The sequence below is a fragment of the Myxocyprinus asiaticus genome, chromosome 35, assembly GCF_019703515.2.
Source record: "Myxocyprinus asiaticus isolate MX2 ecotype Aquarium Trade chromosome 35, UBuf_Myxa_2, whole genome shotgun sequence".
Taxonomy (NCBI): Eukaryota; Metazoa; Chordata; class Actinopteri; order Cypriniformes; family Catostomidae; genus Myxocyprinus; species Myxocyprinus asiaticus.
Genome location: NC_059378.1, coordinates 42,664,809 through 42,690,020, shown reverse-complemented (window position 1 = coordinate 42,690,020; position 25,212 = coordinate 42,664,809). Strand labels below are relative to the sequence as shown.

General features: G+C 37.7%; 1 protein-coding gene across 1 annotated transcript in view; it reads left to right on the top strand.

Annotated features, from left to right (window-relative positions):
• LOC127426474 (lysyl oxidase homolog 4-like) overlaps positions 1-19,594 on the top strand; it is a 43,055-nt gene extending 23,461 nt beyond the window's left edge. The window contains exons 8-15 of the mRNA XM_051673327.1: positions 4,887-5,041; positions 6,860-7,027; positions 7,611-7,773; positions 11,648-11,891; positions 12,892-13,007; positions 14,105-14,241; positions 16,869-16,980; positions 18,278-19,594. Of these exons, the coding sequence (XP_051529287.1) occupies positions 4,887-5,041; positions 6,860-7,027; positions 7,611-7,773; positions 11,648-11,891; positions 12,892-13,007; positions 14,105-14,241; positions 16,869-16,980; positions 18,278-18,348 (1,166 nt within the window). The 3' untranslated portion in view covers positions 18,349-19,594. The remainder of the gene's footprint in view (positions 1-4,886; positions 5,042-6,859; positions 7,028-7,610; positions 7,774-11,647; positions 11,892-12,891; positions 13,008-14,104; positions 14,242-16,868; positions 16,981-18,277) is intronic.
• Positions 19,595-25,212: the final 5,618 nt, after the last annotated feature.

Below are 25,212 nucleotides of genomic sequence, written 5' to 3'. Positions count from 1 at the left end.
ATATTCCCTTCCAATTCCATGAGTTCTTGTGCTTTGTATTTTTGATGAATGAGGCATACTGTATGATCCGACCCCTAAGAACCACCTTAAGTGCCTCCCAAGCCACGCCCACAGAGGATACTGAGGACCAGATGGTCTCCATATAGGCATTGATTTCAGTCTTTAACATTTATTGGAAATCAGGATTTTGCAAAAGGGATACATTAAAGTGCTAACTATATGATTTCCTTTTCTCTGTATGTGGCAACACCTCTAAACTCACCAGGGAGTGATCTGAGACTCACCAGGGCATGATCAACAACAGATGAAATGAGGGACTTAGATATAAAATAAAATCTATTCTAAAATAGATCTTATGGACTGATGAAAAAAATTTATAGTCTCTACCAGATGGGTTCAAATGTCTCCAAATAACTGTAAGACCAAGATTTTACACATCCTGTGAAGCATCAATGTTGCTCTAGGGGGCTTACACACATTTGCTTCACTATGATCAAAGACTGAATCCATCAAAAGATTAAAGTCTCCTCCCAATATTATATCATGAGGGGTGCCAGCGGCTTGCAACCTCTCTTCAAGATCTATAAAAAAGCCCTGATCATCAGCGTTAGGTGCATAAATATTAGCCAAAATGTGACATGTGAATTGTAGATGTTTACTTATCACTGTAATGACTCCCCTGCTCTTACTTGAGCCAGCACTAAAGAAAACATGTCCACCCCATATCTTGCCATATTTTTCAGCTTCCTGCGGGGAAAGATGCGTTTCTTGAAGAAACACTATATCATATTTCTTATGCTTAAGAAGAGAAATAACCTTCCTTCTTTTTATGGGGTGCCCCAACCCATTCACATTCCACGTGGAGAGAGATAATCTACTCATATTAACATTTTACATTTTGACATATGAGAGAAAATAGATTGTGTGTCAAAAACAAGATTATAAAGACTTCATTCCAACATTAGTGCAACAATCAAACCCCAAACTTCCCCCTGAACCAAACAAACAGAAAAAAGAAAAACGTGCGCATTAACCCCACGCATGACAGCGCCAACTGCCGTCCATCCCTCTAAACTCAAACAGTCCATGTACCCCTATGAAAGCCCCCGCGACAACCTTGCCGTCGGATTGCTCAAGTCCAGTGTTTCAATACAAATATTGTGAGACAGAATTAAACAACAAAATATCATCTATAAAACAAACTCCAGCCAATAGGCGGAACAAACACATAGAGCATGTAGATTCATCCATAAAACTGTCCTGAAGGTGTGACACTCTACCAAATAAACTCCACCCGCTAGGCGGAACCAGCACAAAAAAAGCGCACAGATTCCCCAAACAGTCAAGTGAACATTCAGTGAGCCGGTCCACTCGGCTACAACATGAGTGCAAGCAAATTACTTACTCACTCCAGTGACTTTGCAAGAAATACTTCACAAAACGAACTCCAGCCAATAGGCGAAATATGCACAAAGAGCATGTAGATTCCATAAAACTGTCCTGAAGGTGTGTTACTCTTCAAAATAATCTCCAGCCGATAGGCAGACTAAGCACAAAAAAAGCACGCAGACTCCTCAAACAGTCAAACAAATGTTCAGTGAGCCATCCACTCGACTGCAACTTGAGTACAAGATGACTCACTCCATTGACTTTATGAAGGACATCACTTGCTGTGGGCATGTGAATGTTTTATGGCCATCTTTAGCATCTATTCTCAATTTGGTCAGGAATATCAGTGCAAAAACAACCTTGCGTTGATGTTAAAGTTTCTTGCATTCCTTGAATCGAACACGTTTCTCTCTTGTCGAGTTTGCAAAGTCTGGGAACAAGAAAATGCTGTGGTTCTTCCAAGAAAGCCTTCTTTTACTCCTCGCCTCACGTAACACAAGATCTTTATCAGATGATCTCAGAAATAGAGTAAAAGAAAAACAAACCTCTAAGACATAAAAAATCTGCACAAATTTCTCACTAACTCTCAAATGAGCGCACTATACAGAAACCTGTGTGTGTAATATATATATATGTGTGTGTGTGTGTGTGTGTGTGTGTGTGTGTGTGTGTGTGTGTGTGTGTTTGTGTGTGAGTGCGTGTTTGTTATATGTGTGTAACCATGTTTATACTACATTGTGGGGACCAAATGTCCCCACAGGGATAGTAAAACTCGAGAAAACCTTCCTTGTGGGGCCCAGCCAGCGGTTCCCATGAGGGAAATGGCTTATTAAACATACTACACTATGTTTTTTTGAAAATGTAAAAATGCAAAAAGAGGGTTTTCTGTGAGGGTTAGGGTATAGAAATTATCGTTAGATCGGTATAAAATCCATAAAATGCATGGAAGTCTATGGAGAGTCCCCACAATGATGTGTGTTGTTTGTGTTTGTTTTTGTGTGTGTGTGTGTGTGTGTGTGTGTGTGTGTAACCATGTTTCCCGAGAAAACCTACCTTGTGGGGACCAGCCACGGGTCCCCATGAGGGAAATGGCTTATTAAATCAAATCAAATCCCTTTATTGTCACTCTACCATATATACAAGTGCAACAGTGGGTGAAAGTCTTGGGTGCAGTTCCAAGCAACATAGCAGTATGACAATTACAATAAACATCTTATTTACACATAACACAGTTTACACATCTTGTTACACAACACAGTTTACAATATACACCTAATAATATACAGTATACACAAAATAAGAAGACTGTATACAATCAAAATACGCTGTTCCGAAACAGGCATAAAAAGTATTTAGCTCATCCAGGAGAGAGGCAGCGGTGTTCACGGTGGAGTTTTTATTCCCTTTGAAGTCCGTGATGATATTAGTTCCCTGCCACATGCTTCTAGAGTCGGTGTTGAACTGTCCTTCAATCTTGTCCCTGTACTGGCGTTTGGCTGCTCTGCTCTGTTTTTCGGAGGGCATAACTGGCTTGTTTATGCACCTCCGCATTCCCAGAATTAAAAGCGGAGGTCCACGCATTAAGTGCTGCCCAAATATCGTTACGGTATCAGCGTAGACCTCGATGTCGTCATCAGAGGCGGATCGGAACATCTCCCAGTCTGCATGATCAAAACAGTCCTGTAGCGTAGAGTCTGATTGGTCCAACCAGCACTGGATCGTTCTGAGGGTGGGTGCTTCCTGTTTCAATTTCTGCCTGTAAGCGGGCAGAAGCAGAATGGAAGAGTGGTCCGATTTGCCAAATGGTGGGCGGGGGAGGGATTTGTTGCCATCCCGGAAGGGAGAGTAGCAGTGGTCCAAAACCCGGTCCCCTCGTGTGTTGAAACTGATGTGTTGGTAGTATTTCAGTACTACTGACTTGAAGTTGGCTTTGTTAAAGTCCCCAGTCACAATGAATGCAGCCTCAGGGTGCGCGGTTTCCTGCTCACTTATACTCCCATACAGATCCTTGAGTGCCCGGTCTGTGTCGGCTTGTGGCGGGATGTGCACAGCTGTGATAATGACTGCTGTGAATTCCCTCGGTAGACAGAATGGTCGACACAGAAGCATGAGAAATTCCAGATCAGGAGAGCAGAAAGACTTGATAGAATGTACGTTCCTCTGATCACACCAGGATTTGTTGATCATAAAACATACACCACCACGTCTGCTTTTACCTGAGAGGTCTTTCGCTCTGTCCGCTCAGTGCATGGAGAACCCCGCGGGTTCAATGGCTGAGTCTGGAATCTCCGCAGACATCCAAGTTTCTGTTAGGCAGATAATGCAGCAGTCCCTTCATCTCTCATTGGAAAGAGATCCACGCTCTCAACTCACAGAGTTTGTTGTCTAGAGACTGAATATTTGCCAGTAGAATAGTGGGTAGCAGGGGTCAATTTGCGCAACGTCTTAGTCTGACGAGAACGCCGGCTCTCCTTCTTCTTTTGCGGCTACGTTTCCATGGCCGGGCAGCCCAGACAAAGGGCTCCGCTGTCGTGTTTGTAAACAGCGGGTCGGTATTGAGGTATTTAAAGTCCGGTTTTTGGTGTGCTATTGCAGAACCAATGTCCAAAAGTGTTTGTCTATCATAGACAATAAGGCAGACAACATCCAAGATGAAAAACACAAGCATTGTAGACAAAACAAACATAAAACTGCAATATTGGAGCTCGCAGTGTAGCAGCCATATTCGGCGCCATCTTGAAGCACTTTAGTAAACATACTAAACGATGTTTTTTTGAAAATGTAAAAATGCAAAAAGGTTTTCTGTGAGGGGTAGGGTTAGGGGATAGAAATGATCGTTAGATCTGTATAAAATCCATAAAATGCATGGAAGTCTATGCAGAGTCCCCACAATGATATAAAAACATGGGATGTGTATATGTGTATGTCTGTGTTGTGTGTGAGTGTGTGTGTGTGTGTATCAGTGACTGTTTTCAGTGTTTTATGAGTTAATGACTGATTTTAGGTGACTCTCAGAATAGTGTCTGTTCTTCTTTGTCAGACAGATAACAGTATGTTTAACTCTGTGACGACGAGAAAAAAAGACACGTTAACTGGTGACATCATGACCTCGCTGTGCACAAATTACAGGAACTCTTGTTAATACACACACAGATTTCCATTTGCTCCTGTCTGCTGATCCTATTTTGAGCTAGTAAATAAAGCATTGAGATGTGTGTGTGTGTGTGTGTGTGTGTGTGTGTGTGTGTGTGTGTGTGTGTGTGTGTGTGTGTTTAATTCAGTGAATTAAGCTGCACAGACCGTATACATCACACACATACGACTGCGCCCGTTTGTCTTGCGATCGGGCCAGTTGCAGTTTTCTGCCAAACACAACTGCATTAACGACTATTTCAAGCAGGTAAACTAATCTAAAGTGGACACACATCTCTGTGCGGTGCATGTGAAACTCCAATAACACACATATTTAAATGTATTCAATGTGTTGTGGGTTGCAGGTACCGGTCCAATCCACATGAATGCAGTTCAGTGTTCAGGCCGAGAGAGCTCCATCACACAGTGTCGATTTCAGGAGGTTCCTCTGAGATCCTGCAAACACACTCAGGACGCGTCTGTCCGCTGTAACGTCCCAAACACTGGACTCGGTGCCACGGTGAGAAGAGAACCAAAAATGACCATATTATGGGGGTTTTTTTTGGGCTTGTACCATGGCAATATTGTTATACTCTTTGGAGTACCATGTAAATACCAGGGTACTTCAAAGTCATTGAGCACATACTTCTTTTATTATCTTTATGAGTGTTCGGGCACTTTTGTGGACTTCTAGAAAGTAAAGTGTCATTAAAACATGTTTCACACTCTCACTAGTTTATTTAATTAGTCGACTAACAATGTCCAACAAGTTATGTACTGTACATGCATCACAGGAGATTTCTGTCATTTTTGAGTCATTTCCAGCACATCTCAAATTCTGTATTGTGTTTAATAGAATTCTGTGCTGGAAATGATGCTGATGGAAATGACATTTTTAACCTCCTGAGACCCGAGTGAGACTGCTGTCTCAAATAATTTTGCATTTCCCTTTTTGATTTGTAATAGTAGCGCCTAATAAACAAGCAAAAAAAAAAATTTATGAGCACATATGTGGACAGCGTGATGAAGTTGTGAAATTTTAAATAATATCAAGAATATCAGATTTTGTTCATCAAATAGTTCATTATGTTTCCAGGAGTGTTGATTATTCATGTTTTTGAGATGTTACAAACATTACATCAGAAATTATCATAATTAATTCTGATTCAAAGTAATGTCCAGCATCATCCAATCACTGTCAATCATGTTAAAATAAAATGATACATTATAAATTCTGAATCTATGTACTGATTATCATTGTCACATGTCTGTCAAACATGTTGAGTGATCCAAACATCATCTGCAGCCTGAAACTGAACTTTTGATCAGATTTTAGGAGTGAATGCACTTAACTGCATAGAGAGCTATAGGATGCTCCCTTGCTCCCTATTTAGTGAATGATTTAACCTCCATTTTGCAATAAATTGCTCAAATGTTAAAAATGGCATATCGGATGAAACTAGAGACTCTAATCTTTTGACTTCAATGTAAAAACTTAATGAGGTTTCTGACCAGATGTAGTTTTGTTGGTGTTTCTCCCAAAAACAAACTCCGCTGTGATCAGCGCCATATTGTTTGGTCACATGACTCCGTACGTCAATAGTTTTAATGCTTTACTGACAGCACAGAGTGTCCTGAACTCAGATCAGTCAGTTTAAATTAAATTAAATTATGTGTTGCATATAGCGAAGCCAAATGTCCATGCAGGTGGACATGGGGTCTCAGGAGGTTTTCAAATACAGTGACCGACTCATTTGTCTTGCTAAGAATAATTTCATAACTAACATTTTATTTGTCCTAAATACACAAAATTGTTCTGCATATTTTGGCAGCTTGATTGGAAATGACGCTCAATAAAAAGTGATATTTATCTTTGTTTTGTCTCATATTTAATCTCAAGCGTGCTCTTCACTCACACTTTTGTCCACTTGATTAAAAGTACACTAACTTTTGAACAAACTTTATTAGGGGTAAAATTGTTTGGTGTGGTGGAAATGACGACGCAACTGTGGGACAGTTGTAATTTATGAACAATTGATAGAAATCATTTTCACACAATTAATATTGAAATGGTTTCAGTTTATTTCACTCTTTGTTTAGATAATCATAGTTTTAAACATGTAATAATTAGTATTTTTATAGTTTAGTATTGAAAGTCTGGGTCTGAAGACTAAAACAGTCAAATCTACACGTGAAAGACATTTGAAAATTACCAAAAATAAACGAACACCTGATAAAAAGTTTCCAGTTCAGTTTTAATGAGACCGTCATATAACAAAATGTACCCAAAGTTGAAGAAATAACACACTGAAAACGTGTGTGCTTTTCTCTCTCTCAGGTGCGTCTGGTGGGGGGTCGTGAGGTCGCAGAGGGTCGTGTGGAGGTGTTGATGGAGGTGAGCGGGCAGCGACGCTGGGGGTCGGTGTGCAGTGAGAACTGGGGCATTAATGAAGCGATGGTCGTGTGCAGACAGCTTGGGTTCGGCTTCGCTTCCAGAGCGCATCAGGTACAAGACTTCCTCCTAACTAATACACAATGTTCTCTGATGTAGTGAAATAAAAGTCTAAGTGATCTACAGCAGCTCTCGTGTGTGCTCTGATAGAACTAATATTTGTTTCTATTCACTATTACATGCAGCTACTGCAAGTTAATTAAATGCAGTTTTTATTCATTTTGAAGACAATGATTTAAGGTGTTTGATTAAGTTCCATCTGTAGTTGGTTTGGTGTTATTTTTTACATCTGTTGCGTTTTTGTTTTTACAGCTGGTTTTTCTCATGCAGAAGGTAATTACAGCCTTCTGATTTTCAGGGAACGAGAGAACACAGGAAATCCAGAGAGAAAACAAACTCAAAATAGTCGTTCTGGATCACATTTGTGTTCTTATAAAACGGTGTTTAAAAGCAGTGCATGGTAAATAGACGGTGGAGAGGGAAAATATTTTATAATGTCAATGATTGAGCTGTAATCGTGCTGTTATTAGACTCGCTGTGAATTCCAGCGAGTGTTTGTTTCTGACTCCCGTCAGTCCTGCGCTCTTCAGTTCAGATCTGACTGTTTTTGTGTGTTTGTTTGCATTCTGTCACACAGGAGACGTGGTTCTGGCCCGGGAATGCCGGATCTGAGGATGTGGTTCTGAGTGGAACTCACTGTATCGGGACAGAGATTTCTATTCAGCAGTGCCGTAGAAACGGACAGGTGTATTGTCCGAGAGGGGGCGGGGCCAAAGCTGCTGGGGTCACCTGTGTGGACGGTACGAGTTTTTCCGTATACAGAAGTCAGGCATTTGAGGTATCATTTGAAAGCTTATAATCTGAACTTTTCAGAGAATACCATCACATTTGCATTTATGTTACTTAAAATAACAAAATACTTTCGCGTCACAAATTAGCGCCCCTAGAGGTAATGTGGTAGATATTTTAATATGAAAATAAAAGTCCTTCACATAGCACATAAATGGACAAGTCATATATCAAATGAAAGCTCTCATTCTCAGGATTGTGACTGTATAGTTTATTTTGTTGCTATAATTCCACAGTTTGAAAGATTTTCAAAAGAATAACAAAGTGAAATATGATTTCTGTAAGTCATCAAATACAAATGTCTCTTTTATGCACATATAACTGCTGCTGTCAAGTTCCAAATAGCTAAAAACTGTATATCTGCTTTTACCTTAGGCTGTTTTCTAAAAAATGAGCCATTGTTTACTTGTCTGTGAGATTGCTTTTGTGAATAATCCAATGTTATATCTTAGATGTCCAGAACAAAATATACCATCCAGAATGAAAAGCATGCAAAACAAATCATCAGAAATATATGTTATAAACTATTGCTGATAAAATGTCATTACAAAGAGGAGGATCTCAGCTTTCTAGTGACACCTAGATTGAGCTTCTAGTCCACTCAGAGGCCGAGATATTCAATGAAATAATGAGGGTGGTGCATGAACTGAACATTAGACTGAATGTCTATGGACGAGCACATCTGTGAGAAATAAACTGTGTTAGAGCGCCACCTACATTTCAGATCTGTATATTGTGACTTGTGAAAAATTCTAGTACTTACTGCCATCAAGTGGAATAAAATAAGACTATATACAGAACCAGAATTACAATTTTACAAATTTAGGACAACAACAAAAAAATAAAATAATTTTAAACAAAGCTTTATTTATCATAAGATTACAAAAAGTGCGCCAAAGTTTAACGGGATAAGTTTTGTTTTAAAGAAATCTAACAAAAGATAGCGACATTAATGAACAAGAAAAAGTATTTGCCAGTGGGGTAATGAAGTTTATTTATCTGAGGTCAGTCTGTTCACCAGGGGCGGTATTAGGGTCAGTGGACATTCGGGGCTTAGCCCAGACTTCTTTGATGAAATATCAGAATATAATTCACTTTATAATAAAAACCTGAATACATCTATGATGTGTCATTTATATAGTAAACTAAAAAAGTCTCACTAACTTTTGTCTCAGATTCGCTTGAAGATCAGAAATTGCATGCTTTTAAAATCTATACTTTAAAATGCGATTAAAAAAAAGCACTATTTTGTCCCTTTCGGTTTAGTAAGTTTGACACACATTGTGTAGGGCTGTTTACAGTTTTCAGTGATTCGTCAGGTGCTTGAGTTAATGTATAAGAAAGCAGGTTGTAAGCAGGCTAAATAGCTACTAGCGATGAAAAATAATAGCTAGATCACCTAAAGTTTGCTGTTTATTGCATCATGTCTTAATAAAGAGTTTTGCTAAACACACAAATGTCCTGGCTCATGACTTCCTCGAGTACATCTGTATATATTACTCCTTGTTTTCAAGGTTATACATCTAAATATTTGGTACTTGCATCTGGATGGACCAACTCAACACAGTTTCCAAGACACAGCCGCAATCGCCGCAAGCTCTCTTCTTGCATGCGCACACAAATGTTACATGAGAGCTGGAAAGCAGCTACTGAATTGAGTCTATATTTGGTGTTGTCAATACCATAGAAAGACAGGAATCATTCATTTATATACAGTATATTATACTAACTTTAAAATGTAATGTTAAAATAATAAAATGTCATATGTTTTCATATCAACTTGATACCCAAGCACTGGTACTTATGATGTCACTACAAAAAGATGATCAAAACATTTGTGGCTTAAGCCCCGGTAGCCCCGCCCTGGAGCCGCCCATGTTGTTCACTATGCAACACATATCAGAGTTCACCAAACTCCAAAGTTACGTACCCAGCAAGGTCTGTTGTGACCTCACTCACTTAAGTTCTAATAATCACTTAATTTGGTAGAGTGATTATGGAAAATGATATGTATCTTCATTGTTCAATATTAAACATCACTGGAATGTATCTTGAGCTCTGTATTATTCTTGTTTTACATTTTATAATGATCTTAGTTACAGAAGTCCCGATACCGATACTGGTATCAGAATGTAGTAGTACTCGTACTCGTAAAAATGCTCCGATACCAAAAAACGATACCATCTGACGTATGAATGTCATTAAGTAAACATTCAGCGCACAAATGAAAATCACATTGTGTCCTAGTGAGATTATTTTACAGCAAAAGCTGCGATTCAATGATATAAATATATCGTTTGCATGAGCGGCGCACTGTAATTGTGCACACTTGTGAATGTGTGGAGACAGTGTGGTGACGTGACTTTTACAGGACAAAACACCGTCATGAGTCACTTACAGACTACATATTTATTTATTTATTTAAAGAGCAGCTTTTTGTGGTTTAATAATCACTTTGAGTCACGTAGCGACATTTCCAGACTTGATCATGACAACACAAACACTTCAAAATAAAAGCTCAATTGAAATTAAAAAAGTATGACAGAAATGTGAGATTCACTGTTATACTATTATTACTACTAATAATAATAATAATAATAAATCAATAGTAATTGTATTATATTTAAGTATTATTTTACATCTGTGATGTTCTGTTATGCAGCACTTTATCTGACAAAAATAACTTTCATGTATTTAAATTCTGAATAAAAGCACTTCGTTTATTTAAAATTATACAATACCATGTTGACAATTAATTGTTATACTTTCATTTGATTAAAGCTTTAATCAATTTATTCATTTTGATGATAAAATTGAAATAAATTGTTTATATGGAGTAAAAAAAATAAAAATAAATCAGGTATTGGCGAGTACCAAAAAAATACGTATCAGTACTTGTACTCGGTCTCCAAAAAATGGTATCGGGACATCCCTAATCTTAGTGACAGCTGTAACATTTAACTCTTAATCACTGTTCGGTCAATTTTGACCCGAATGTACAAGGTATGGTGACCTTTCCTAAACTGACCACCTGAAGACACACACATTTTTTTTTAGAGTAGATTCGATGAGTCTTGGTGGTTTTATCAAACAGTCCCCCAGTGACACTATAAAAGAAACTACAACAGAGCAATTTTGTTGAATTTTGTCAAATAAAAATCAATCAGCCACAATGCAGAACACACACATGTGCACACACACACTTCAATATCAGATAAAATCTTAGTCTGACCACACTGTGAGGAAGTTTACTCTTAAGTGTGGGGACTGAACACCATGGTCAGGTCTGACTGTAAGCATCACTGCAAAATCTCACCCTTCAACCCAAGCGGTTTAAAACAAATGCTACAATTTTACAAATAATTGACTTTTATAATCCAATGCGTAACTTGTGGTGACTAGAAATTATGTTTGCATTATCTTATAGAGATCAGATATATGGAGCCATCTAATGGCCATAGTTGTCATTTCATGTAATTATTATTTTTATTCCAGCACATGTCACCAGAGACCCCAATGCATGACATATTTTGATGTTTTGACAATCTTTCAATTTACTGAAATTAAGGTTAATCTAAAATGTTCTTATTTTATAGCAGCATGAATAACTAGGTAATTTAGAGGTAAATAAGGTCAAAAATACCATAAAATCCCAAAAGACTTTCGTTTTTTACTTTAGTGAAGATAGTGTTATAAAACTGGGGGTAAAATTGTTCCACATTTGATGTTACAGATGGAACGGGTTCTCTATGAATCAGTGTACAACAGTTCAGCAGCTGTTTTTATCATGTAAATAACTGGTGATTTTATAATTGTTTGTCTCAGTGGCTCCTGATCTGGTTGTGGACGCTCAGTTGGTTCAGGAAACGGCGTATCTGGAGGATCGATCGCTGCACTTGCTCACCTGTGCACACGAGGAGAACTGTCTGTCGTCGTCTGCCGCGCGCATGCACTGGCCGTACGGACACCGGCGTCTGCTGCGATTCTCTTCACGGATCATGAACCTCGGACGCGCTGACTTCAGACCGCGAGCGACACGAGAGTCCTGGACCTGGCATCAGTGCCACAGGTGTGTTATATACTTAATACTGACAAATAATGTTCTCCAAAATTATACATTTAAGAAATCTTTTATGGTTTCGTATATTTTTGAAAAACGTTTTCCACAAAATATTACAAATGATTAATAATAATAATAATAAAAATAATAATAATAATGACTAATGCTCCTTGAATACAAGTGAATGTACACTCCACAATTATTAATTGAGAATTGTTTCGCTGCTTATTGTTTTTTAAGAAATAATGAAAACAGTTTTTCCAAACTGTATATGCCAATATTTATTTTTCCAAGAATTTCAGCTTTTAATTTTTTTTAAAGATTTTTTACATTATTTTATGATTATTATTATTATTTATTTTTACTTTAATCCCCAGATAAAATATTAAAATGACTCTAAAAACATGTTCATAGTAAAGGTGTAGTCAAATAATAGTTTTGTTTGAATTATTTTTGAATAGTGTCATGTCGTTGACATACATGACTAGTGGAAATGTCTTTCAGTACATGTTCTACTGAGCATATGTTGAGTAATTCTTCAGTTATTACATTAATGTTTGCTTTACTGAGGGAACGTTCATAAATGTGGTTTATAAAGTTCTAAAGATACTCAAATGAACAATATTTACAACTCCACTGCTGAATTTCCACTCTTAAAAAGAGCCGCCACAGGAGCAGGGCTGTCTCTCTCTTTATCAGCAGTGTATTGTGCTGAGGTCTGCTGTGATTGGTCAGTTTGTGGTCCAGCAGTTCGAGATCTGCAGAGTTACGGTCACATGTGTCCATGTTACTCATATTAAATGTAAATGTTATATTACAATGTAATAGTATATTGTTTCACACATAACTGTTACTATATTGTGTATTCCATGTTATAAAAGGTATGTAATAAGTATAGTTATAACAGATGAACACATTATTTTACTCAAGATCTACTCATTCATGTGATGCTATTGAATCGTGAATATCCTTTGATTCATTGGAATGATCTGGTTCTCGTCTCTTACAGACATTACCACAGTATTGAAGTCTTCACACATTATGACCTTTTGACCCTGAATGGCACAAAGGTCGCTGAGGGTCACAAAGCCAGTTTCTGTTTGGAGGACACGTACTGCCCTGAAGGTAAATCTACAGTAATAAACTTGATCAAATCACAGAGCAGCGAATGTTACTTAATACACCTAAAAATTAAATGCATGTTATGTTGATACTTTTTAGAAACAGATTGATTAATTACTATTGCTCACTATGCTTTCAGGTGAATTCTGTGTTGTGGAGAAGTGTTTCTTCCCATGACCACAGTTTTAAATTGTATTTTTCAGTAAATAAATGAAAGTAATTGAGAAGTAACACCCATTATTTTTTTGAAAGTATTTAACTTGCCGTTACTTCTCTTGTTAATACTGAAGCCCTGATCCACAAGGTCAGAAAAAAATACATTAAGTGACATTATACTGTTTATTGTCTGCAAAAAAACAAAAAAACAAAAAAACAAAAACAATTCTCAGGCAAATTTTTGTAAAAAAAAATTTCTGAAACTTTTTTTTTATCTGGAAAAAAAAAATTTGCCTGAGAAAATTTTTTTTGTAGGACAGGCTCAGGAAGGCACTAAAACACCTAAAATAAATGTTTTTTAACCTAATGAATTATTATTATTTATTTTTTTCACTTTGTGGTTCAAGGCTTGCATCATCTAACTACAGCCACCTCCACACTTAATACACCGAATAAAAACTCTGGAAACATATTAATGTTTTTGCAACAGAGCGTTTTTAGTCTCCACTTTTTCAAAAAACACCATTCCAGTGTGCACGAGAGGCGTAAAGATCGCAAAATAAATCAATTTTCAACCAAAAACATATTAGTGTGGATGTATGTGATGATTTACATAACTTTTATACCATTACTGTCTATGAGATATCCAAAGTATATACTTCAAATCTAAACAGTTCAGTATACGTGTATTGATTTAGCACGTTTATCCAACACAGCTTACAGATAATGAATGCTACAGCACAGTTGGGAAGCGTTTATGAAAGTGTGTTTGAGTTGTTGGTGTGTTGTTCATTTTAAGACCTCTAAATGATCTCGTCCTGAACCCGACAGATTTTAATGGTCTCTGATGTCACCGCATTTACTGTTAATGAACTTGAGGTTGTTCCAAAACTATATGATGTGCTCGTAAAAAAAACGCTTTTGCTTTGTCTCCATGGCAACAGGCCTGACCAAACGCTACGCCTGTTACAACATGGGTGATCAGGGCATCTCTGTGGGTTGCTGGGATACGTATCGCCACGACATCGACTGCCAGTGGGTCGACATCACTGACGTCAGACCGGGCGACTATATCTTCCAGGTGAGAGAACGTTTAAAAACAGTTCAAAGGAATGAAAATGTCAAGTAGTTACTGTATGTTCATGCAGCTCTTTTCCATACAATGATAGTTCATAGTGGCCACGACTGTCAAGCTCAAAAATGACAAAAGTACCATAAAATTATCAGAACAAAAGTGGTCCATATGACTCGTGTGCAATATTCCAAGTCTTCTGAACTCTTATGATAGCTTAATTTAATCCTCACCGTAGCTCTCAAATCAAGTATGATGCAACATGACTTCAGTCACTTGTAGATATTTTAAGAATCCTTTTACACACAAAATGACTCTGTACTGATATTAGTAGTGCTGGAAACTGCCTCCATAAGTTGCGTGTGTTTGTGTATTTGTGTATTTTTTGTTCTCAGTGTGGAAAGTCAAACCCTTCAGTTCACCAGAATGAGAAAATAATGATATTTAAAACGAGTTCAGGAGTGGTTTATTATTAGACCTACATTAGGACTCAGCTGGAATATTTGATTGTTTGAAAGAGCTTTTTGTGTTTTCTGCGAAAGCCGTTTCAGTGGAAGTATTTAAACTAATGGACAGATGCTGAAGTGAGATATGAACTTTAATTATCACAGTGCAGACGGCAGGAGTTTCTCCCAGTTAAAAACTCATTACTGACAATTCAGATTTGGACTTTATCATACTGAATATATATTCCACACATTTTACCAGCAAAATTAAACAGGAAATAGGTCATATGGAAAGAGGAAATGCCAAAATCCACCTTAGTTACTGTGACTATGAATGTCAGCCCATATAATTACTGTTATTGTAAGTCATCAAAACTATAAGAAATGGAAATATGGGAATTGTGTGGTGAACAAAACAAACCTGTATGGTACACATGGTGTTCTAAAGTCACCTGTTCACGGTCTCCGACACACATGACTGTCGTATTTCTCCCAGTTTGCTCGCAATGAATTTTACTTTTCAGCGAGAAATGAACAAACTTCAGAATCACGAAACTGTGTGTGATTATTATTATCATTAATTATTATAAATACTGTTTTTATAGCTATTATTAAGATAATTACCAACAACGACAACCATAAATATAAAAGTTTTGCGTGTGCAGAAATAAATGACACGTTTAGAATAAAGTTTAGGACAAAATCTGTTGATATTTCTCACTTCACGCTCATAGTTTTACATGAATACAGTCTAGTCGCACAAGTAAAAATATATATATATATATATTTTTTTATTATTATTATTATCCCCTTTTCTCCCAATTTGGAATGTCCAATTCCCACTACTTAGTAGGTCCTCGTGGGGGCGCGGTTACTCACCTCAATCCGGGTGGCGGAGGACGAATCTCTATTGGTCATGCGTCCTTTAATCGTACAAATTCACGGTTCAGAGTTCTCCACGCTTGAACTTTGGTACGCAGCATAGTACGAAATTTCTTCGCATGAGCTTGCGTTTCCGCTCTGCTGCATTCAGATGCATTTGAATGGGAGTGAACGGAGTGTGAAGTGTAGTGTGACCGACCCTTAGTGATGAAATATTTTCCCAACATAAAATTGCTTTAGTAACAAAGACATTTTTGGAAAATATTGGGAAACCTTCCCACTCTGTACCACAAAGGAAAATGGTCCAAAAATGAGTCTTCTTTAAAAAAGGATCAGTATGGCTGTAGCCTACTTTAAAGGGGTAATAAATCAAACTATCTTATATTTAATTGAGTCTAGAATTCAGCTCTGTTCATTCTCTCAAGTGACTTGGATGATGGGATTGCTTTTGTAGGTTTTTGTGAAATGATAAATTCCTGGTTGTGTTTTTCTGGTTTCTATGTATCTGTTGTTCTGTGATTCAGAGACTGCTCGTCTGGTGGGGAATACGAGCATTACGGTCTAGTTTACGATCACATTACGTCATGTTTAGATGTCAAGTGGGAGACACTGGTAGATCACTTGAACTCGCCACGAAACCCCTTTGAACAGCATTTTACTTGATGCCAGTTTCCACATGTGTCTTTTATACAATTACAGGGTGTTTTCTCTGAAACGTAGCCAAGATTGTGGCCTTTCAGTTTTAGGAAGGTGTGTTTTAAGACATTTACTCGTGGTCATCCTCCATGATTGCTCAGTCATTTAAGAATCCGCCAAGTAATGTTTCCGTTCCACCCGCGATGAAAATAGAATAAAGAGCCGAGAGTCTTTAGTACAGGAGAGTTTTTCAGTCTTACAACAGTAGTTTTTTGTTCATGATAATAAAATGAAACCTTTATGAATTTAAACTCAGTGGTACAAATTAGGCACAGTGAAAATGCTCATTTTCATAAACTCATTGCCTTTCCAATGTAGCCACTTTTATGAGGATATATGTGGGATACTCACATGGAAGAGACTGAGTTATTAAAAAGAGGGAATATATGGCTTTTTTTCTTTGAAGCTAACACTGCTGTATTTAACTGGAAAAACAATGTTGGCCACGAGTGCCTCGTAATGACAGCCTGTCAGTAGATTTAGCTGTTCCCGCCTCTTCCTGTGGACACTTCCAGTTAAATCTAGCTGGTTTTTACTTCTTTTAAAGATCCACGTGAGGAAAATAAATATATATATATATCTGGTTTGTGATGTGCTGGTTTTGTCCTCTAGGTCGAGGTTAACCCATCTCTGGACATGGCAGAGTCAGACTTCCAGAACAATGTTATGCGCTGTAGATGCAGGTATGACGGAGGACGAGTTTATCTGTATGGCTGCCACGCAGGTGAGTTTACAACATAATTGTGATCACACTTCCAACATTAGTGAGAGTTTATTGGAGTTCCTCAAAAGAGCATTCATCATTTAGAGCAGTATTTCAGATTCATGACACAAATAAGTTCATGAGATTGTGATAGGAATACTATTATGTTGTGACAGTTTATATTAAATACAAATAGCTGCAAACAGCAGCTTGAAAATTACCACGATTGCCAAATTTAAACAAACAGATTCTGCTGATACCATTGATCCAGTTATATTGTTTGTATATGTCAAGAGTTTAAAAATTGTGGGATTTTCTTCATTTACAGCACCCCCTAGCATTGAAAATTGGCAGAATTTGGCACATGTCATAAGAGTGTCCTGTTGTCCGTGTGTACCAAGTTTTGTTCAGTTTGAATATTGCACTCCAAAGATACAGGCTAATTAGTTATTATGGGCCACACAGGAAAAAATCTCCCGAATGACTTGATTCAAAATAGTTTGAACTTTTTGTCAGGACTATGTCTGGTGGACACTTTTCTTGCAGGAATGGAAACCCATGTGATAATTTTAGAAAAACAACAAAATAATTTTTCATCTAGCCCTTATAGTTACAGAGTTATTAGCAAAAACATACATGAGCTTAATATCCTGCATGTATATACCATGTTTCTTGACCATTGGACATTTGGAAATAAATTTGTTGGCTACTGAATTATGGTTGGCTGTTGGTGGCCGTTTTAGTTGATTTATCAGATATTTCAAGGATATGTTAGCAACAACGAAAAAATGCCAAATGTCAGCTTCCTCTCTTAAATGCTTGCAGATTAAGAACAGGTGTTTATTTATAGCACCCCCTATGAGCAGAATTAGAAATGTTCCGTGGTCAAAGTTTTGTTAAATTTGGACTTTGTGTTCAGAAGATATGTCAATGAGTGAATTTGTACCATGCCAAAAAATTATATTATATATCTATAGAAATGATTGATTATATCGAAAACTGCTTGACGAATCAAAATTCTTTGAACAACTTTTCAGCAGGAGGGGCCTTAGTTGACGTATGCCCAATTTTGTCCAAATCTGAAAAACGGCTTGCAGAAAATTCAAACTTGTGGAACAAATAAAATCGGAACTATACATTTTGTTTGCGCTGACTCAAAGGCTGTAATAATAATATGAAATTCCCCTTATTCCTTATGGTTTCTGAGTTATTCGCAAAAACGTACATTTTCTAATTAATGGTGTCATTTAAGTAATGTATTATTATTATTATTATTATTATTATTATTATTGTTGTTGTCTGTCCTCTTATCTCCTAGGTGATGCATACAGTGCAGAGGTAGAGGACCTGTTTGAACACCAGCGTCAGATTTCAAACAACTTCCTCTGACAGAACACAGAGGTGGGACAGGAAATACAGGACTGACAGTTTCCTCTGCTCGCAATACTTCAGATCAACTTCCTCTGCCGTGTGTGATGTCATCACTCATCAGCCAATCAGAGCTCATGATGGAAAGACACCAGCGGAGGGGGCGTGTTTTAAGTGTTGTAATGGATGTGGAGTCTGTCTCATGATTGATGGGTAGTGGGCGGGGTTAGTGTCATGATTGACAGGTAGGGGGTGTTCAGTCTCATTTTAAATCAGTCAGGTCTTCATTTGGGCCAGTACTCATGAAGAAAACACTGTTTGAGAATTACACAGAAGTACAGTTTAACTTTGTCAGCATTGCTCAGTTATACCATAAAAGAGTTTCATGAATTTGGAAATGGTGTATAATTGTGTATATGTGCGTGTTTTGAGTTTCACTATGAGTTCAGTGAAAACGTTCATCTTCATTTAAGATTCATTTGAGCAAAAAATAAACAAATAAATGTGATGCTCTATTTCCACACACTCAAAGAACATAATACTAGACTAAATGTTTTTTCAGGATGTTTGATTTGAAGTAAATATAAAATAACTGAACTCAAAAGTGTCATTCTTTCTGGTGCTTGTGCTTATTTCTGATTCTAATTTGACCTTTTTATTTGACCTTTTTATTTTGCTTTAGTGTCTCATTTACTTTGGAGTTTTAGTTTAGAAAGATAATTATATGCAAAGTAATATTCCGTTAGTCTCTAAAGACAATGTTAATCCGAATGAAAACATTACGTTTCCTGATTTCTGGTCATTTATTTCTAATAGATGTTTTAATGTCCCTCTACCTTTAAAGAGCCACTGGTGCTGGTGATTTTAGTGGCTTTTAAACTTTTAGACATCAATAATAATGTCAAATTAATATTATGAGAGCTGCATTGATTTTGTTGTCCCATTTAAACCATGAAATAAAAATGTTTCATCACTGTTGTATTGGCATGTACAGGTTTATACAGTTTATGAATTCTGGTTTGTATTTGTGACTTTCCAACTGACCTCAGTATTTAATAATTATTTTATGTTATTGAAACAGATTTCTCTCTATGAAGAGAACAGTTGGTCAGCTTTGTGTTTTACAGATTGTGCTTCAATACTTGAAAAATAAATGTTTCCTCTGTCTCTCCCAGGAAATGTGAGAATGTAATATGTAGTCCAAGTTTAGTGTAAGACTCAAAGTTCAATTTCATTTCTTTCCAGCTGCTCATTAAGATGCAAATATATGTGGCAAAAGGAGCATACGTTAATTTATGATGCTGAACACTTTAAAGACAAATAAATAAATACAAAATGAAACACTTCAAAATACACTTACATGGCCAGTAAGCATTATTGATGGCAAATAAAATTGGTATTAATTGTGTTCTCTGATTCATGCTTTCATAAATTGAGCATTACTTCAAGAACACCAGCATAAATTAGGAATAAAAGATGTAATTTCTACATATACATAAAATTAAAAGTTGTAATTAACATTAGTTCATAATGTGTTAATGTGTACAGTGTAAACAACACTGTAGGATCTTTTTTATTTTTTTTTATTGATTCAAAGCAAATAACACAACAGAGAAAAACACAACATATACACACCGAATCAACATTTAACTTTTAACCCTCATTAATGTCCCTCCCCAAACAACACCCCTGTGGTCACATAAAATAATACACACTCACACACAAACAATAAAATAAAAAATAAAATATATAATAAACATCCATAATTAAACTAAACATCTCTCTCCTCATCCCTTCCCCTAGAGTCCCCCAAAACTGCTGAATACCTACCCCACTTCTTGAAAAACAAGTCCTCCAGCCCCAGCCTTCCATCTGTCATCTTCTCAAAAGCCACCACCCTCCCCATCTCCGCACACCACTCTGGAAATGGTGGCGCTCTGTGTGACTTCCAACCCCTTAAAATAATTTGTCTGCCAATCATCACGCCAGTCAGAACCCAATTTTTGATATATTTGTCCCCCGAATTTATAACTTCCCCATCGCCCAAAATACAGAGTCTGGGGCAAAGTAAAATTTGAGTGCCCAGAATGTCACACAAATATTTCTGAACCTTTAACCAAAAATCCTGGATCTTAACACATCCCCAAAAAACATGTGTTGTGTCTCCAACTTCTGATTGGCATCGCCAGCAGGTGGGTATGTCTTTAAGACCAAGCCTATACAATCTAGAGGGGGTCCAATAGAATCGATGTAAAATCTTGAATTGCATAAGGTGAACCCTTGCATCTCTAGATACAGACTTGATGTTTTTTAGAATCCTAGCCCACTGTCCCTCCTTCAATACCAAGTTTAAATCTTTCTCCCATAATCTCTTCATAGAAGTTGAAGCTCTGTCCCCCAGACTCTGAATTAACAGGGAGTAATACTCATATAGGTCATCGAGTGTAGTAACCTCCCTCATAATCCACTCTGACCAACAGAAAGGGGACTTATTAATATATAATATAGGGTTCAGCCATATGCTCGACATTTAAATGAATGTCTGAATTAAACACTCTGGACAATTTTGTCCATACCGTGTGCAAATGCGAGATAACGAGGTGTGATTTAACTACTCCAGTTAGTTTGATAGAAAGGCTTTGCAATGGAAAAAAAAGGGGCAAGAACTTCCTATTCAATACAAAACCAGGGAGGGGCTCTCTCAGGTGGAAGCGTCCAATGAGCCAAATGTCTGAGACCGAATGCATAATAATAAAATAAAATCTTGGGTAGGCCTAGCCCACCTTTGTCAATCAGCCTATGCAACTTATTGAAATGTAGTCTGGGACGTTTACCATTCCAAATGAAAGACTTCGCTATGCTATCAAACTGCTTGAAATAAGAGAGGGGGACATCTACAGGGAGAGATTGTAGCAGGTAGTTAAATGTTGGAATACAATTCATTTTAATAACATTAACCTTCCCAATCATAGATAAATGTAATGAAGCCCACCTGCCCACATCACTCGAAAATCTTTAAATTAAAGAGTCAAAATTAACTATCAAAATATCATCTGCATAAAGCAGAAGCTTATGCGCCACACCTCCCTTCATCACCCCTGGAAAATCATCCTCCTTTCTTATCGTGGCTGCTAATGGTTCCAGAGCAAGACAGAACAATAATGGGGAAAGAGGGCAACCCTGCTGAGTGCCCCTATCCAGAGTAAAATAATCTGAAATTAATCCATTTGTTTGTACCGCCATTACCGGGTGTCTATAAAGTAACTTAATCCATCCAATAAAAGTATTCCCGAACCCATTAATTTCCAAAACCTTAAAAAGATAATCCCATTCTACCATATCTAACGCCTTTTCGGCGTCAAGTGAGATGGCAGCGACTGGAGACTGATCATTCGCTACTGACCACATGATATTGATGAGACGCCTGATGTTATCAGAAGAGTTATGGCCCCGAATAAACCCCACCTGATCTATATGTATAAGAGATGTCATAACCTTACTTAATCAATTAGCCAAAATTTTTGACAACATTTTTACATCTAGCTGGATCAGGGAAATTGGATGGTAACTTTTACACTCGCTTGTATCTTTGTCCTTTTTAAGAATCAGACTGATCTGGGCTTGTGCCATGGTTGGCGGAAGTTTTCCGTTCTTTAATGATTCCGTATAAACTTCTAGCAAAAGTGGAGCCAGTTCTGTAGCATAGGATGTAAAAAATTCAGCGGTAAAACCATCTGGCCCTGGAGCCTTGCCTGTAGGTAAGGCCTTAATTACCTCGCCAAGCTCCTCCAAGGTTATCTCAGAATCAAGAGAGTTTTTTTGCTCAGTCGTCAATTTAGAAAGTTCTAATGGTTCCACAATGTTTCTAATATCTTCATCAGTAGATGAAGACGTGGAACTATAAAGATCAAGATAGAATTCTTTAAAAGCATTATTAATATCAGTGGCCGAGGTAAAAATTTGAGGGAATGGTAGAAAAAGACTCTCTTTTATATATCTAGCCAAAAGCTTCCCTGCTTTGTCCCCCAATTCAAAGTATGACTGTCTTGCCCTGAATAACCAAAACTCCACTTTCCGCGACAAAATAGTATTATATCTGTATTTAAATCAGGTCAATTCTCTGAGGCCATCAGATGACATTCGGGGCTTCAGCTCTGCCTCTGCACTTTTAATATTTCTCTTCCAACTCCACGAGTTCTCGTGCTTTGGATTTTTTGGTGAATGAGGCATACTGTATGATCTGCCCCCTAATAACCACCTTAAGTGCCTCCCAAGCCACACCCACAGAGGATACTGAGGACCAGTTGGTCTCCATATAAACACTGATTTCAGTCTTTAACATTTCTTGGAAATCAGGATTTTGCAAAAGGGATACATTAAAGCGCCAGCTAAATGATTTCTTTTTCTCTGTATATGGCAACATCTCTAAACTCACAAGGGCGTGATCTACAACAGATGAAATGAGGGACTTAGATATTAAAATCTATTCTAAAATAAATCTTATGAACTAATGAAAATAATGTATAATCCCTACCAGATGGGTTCAAAAGTCACCAAATATCTGTAAGACCAAGATTTTTACACATCCTGTGAAGTGTCAATGTTGCTTTAGGGGGTTTACACACTTTTGCTTCACTATGATCAAGGACTGAATCCATCAAAAGATTAAAGTCTCCTCCCAATATTATATCATGAGGGGTGCCAGCGGCTTGCAACATCCCTTCAAGATCTATCATCATCAGCGTTAGGTGCGTAAATATTAGCCAAATCCAACCTTTGCCCCTGAATTTCTGCTAAAACAATAATGACTCTTCCTAATTTATCTTTAGTCTGTTTGAGACATTTGAATTGCAGATGTTTATTTACCAATATAATGACTCCCCTGCTCTTACTTGAGCCAACACTAAAGAAAACATGTCCACCCCATATCTTCCCAAATGTTTCAGCTTCCTGCGGAGAAAGGTGCATTTCTTGAAGAAACACTATATCATATTTCTAACGTTTAAGAAAATAAATAACTTTCCTTCTTTTTATGGGGTGCCCCAACCCATTTACATTCCATGTGGAGAGAGGTAACCCACTTATACTAACATTTGACATTTTGATATAATAAAAATAAATTGTGTGTCAAAAACAAGATTATAAAGACCACATTCCCATTAGTGCAACAATCAAACCCCGAACTTATCCACAAACAAAAAAAGAAAAACGTGTCTATTAACCCCGCACATGACAGTGCCAACAGGCGTCAATCCCTGAAAACTCAAGAGTCCGTGAATGCCTACAAGAGCCCCCGCGACATCTTTGCCATCGGATTGCTCAAGTCCGGTGCTTCTATACAAATTTTGTGAGGCAAAATTACATAACAGAAAATACTCTGTAAAACAAACTCCAGCCAACTGGCAGAATAACAGAAAAAACATGTAGATTCATTCACAGAACTGTCTTGAAGGTATGTTCCTCCACAAAACAAATTCCAGCTGATATTAAGCCGTTCAGTTTCCTCGGACAGACAGACAATTGTTCAGTGAGCCGGCTGTTATGAGTGCAGCAGATGAGGTAATCATTCCAATGTCCCACAAAATTACTCCACAAAAACAAACACAAACTCCAGCCAACAGGAGGCATAAGCACAAAGAGCAAACAGATTAATCCACAACTGTCCCAGGAGTGTTATTCCACAAAACAAGCTCCAGCTGCTAGGCAGAACTAGCACAAAAAGAGACAAAATAGGCATTCCGGTTCTTTGGATGATCAAGTGTGTATTGAGCAAGTCAGATTCTCTCAGAGGCCGCATAAAAAAATAAATAAAAAACATACACCATGACTCAGTCCGTCAACTTTATAAAAGACGTCCTTTATGTGAGCATGTAGATATTTTGTGGTCATCCAAAGTGTCCATTCTCAATCTGGCCGGGAATTTCAGTGTAAAAACGATCTTCCGTCAATGCAAAAGTTTCTTGAAGGAAGTGTCATTCTAAAAAACAAACTCCAGCCGCTAGGCAGAGCCAATGTAAAAGGAAACAAAAATGGCGCCCAGCTTCCTCAGACAATCGAGCCACTGAACAGAGAGTCAGTCCACTAATATAAGAAACCTCAGATGGCTTACTCCAATGTATTTATAAAGGAGAGTGCCTGTTTGGGACATATAAATACTTTGCTGCCGTCCCAGGTATCTATTCTCAATCTGGCCGGAAACATCAGTGCAAAAGCGATCTTCCGTTGATGTAAGAGTTTCTTACATTCCTTGAACCGATCGCGTTTCTCTTGTCAAATTCGCAAAGTCCGGGATCAAGAAAATATTATGGTTCTTCCAAGAAAGCTTTCCTTTGCTCCTCGCCTGGCGCAACACAAGATCTTTATCGGATGATCTCAGAAATTTGGCCAGAATGGATCGAGGCCTATCTCCCTCAGCAGATCTGTGAGCTCGCTCGATTTCCAGCTTATGGCCTGTTATGTCGAGCAGACTCGGGAAGAGCTCCTCACCTGTATAAGATGCACTCTTCATGCTCAGGAATTCCAACAATTTGAATATTGTTCCTTCGGTTCATATTTTCAAGATATTCCAGTTTTTCCAAAATGTGTTCCAAGTCTGTTTTGGAAGCGGGCAGATTAGCGGATAATTCCCTTTCCGAAGTCTCCAGATAATCGATTCCTTTCTCAACATCTGCTACTCTTGTAACCAATTCAGAGAATTTTGTTTCCATCGCAGTAATCGATCGATGTATTACAGCGAGATCCTCCAAGTCAGCAACAACCTTCGTCAGCATCACCGAGATGTTGGACATTTGATGTTGGATTTCATCTCCTGACATGCCGTCCAAATCGAGTCCCCGGTCTGTAGGCCTGCCAGAGGCCTCAGCTTGAACACGTAAGTGTCTTTTA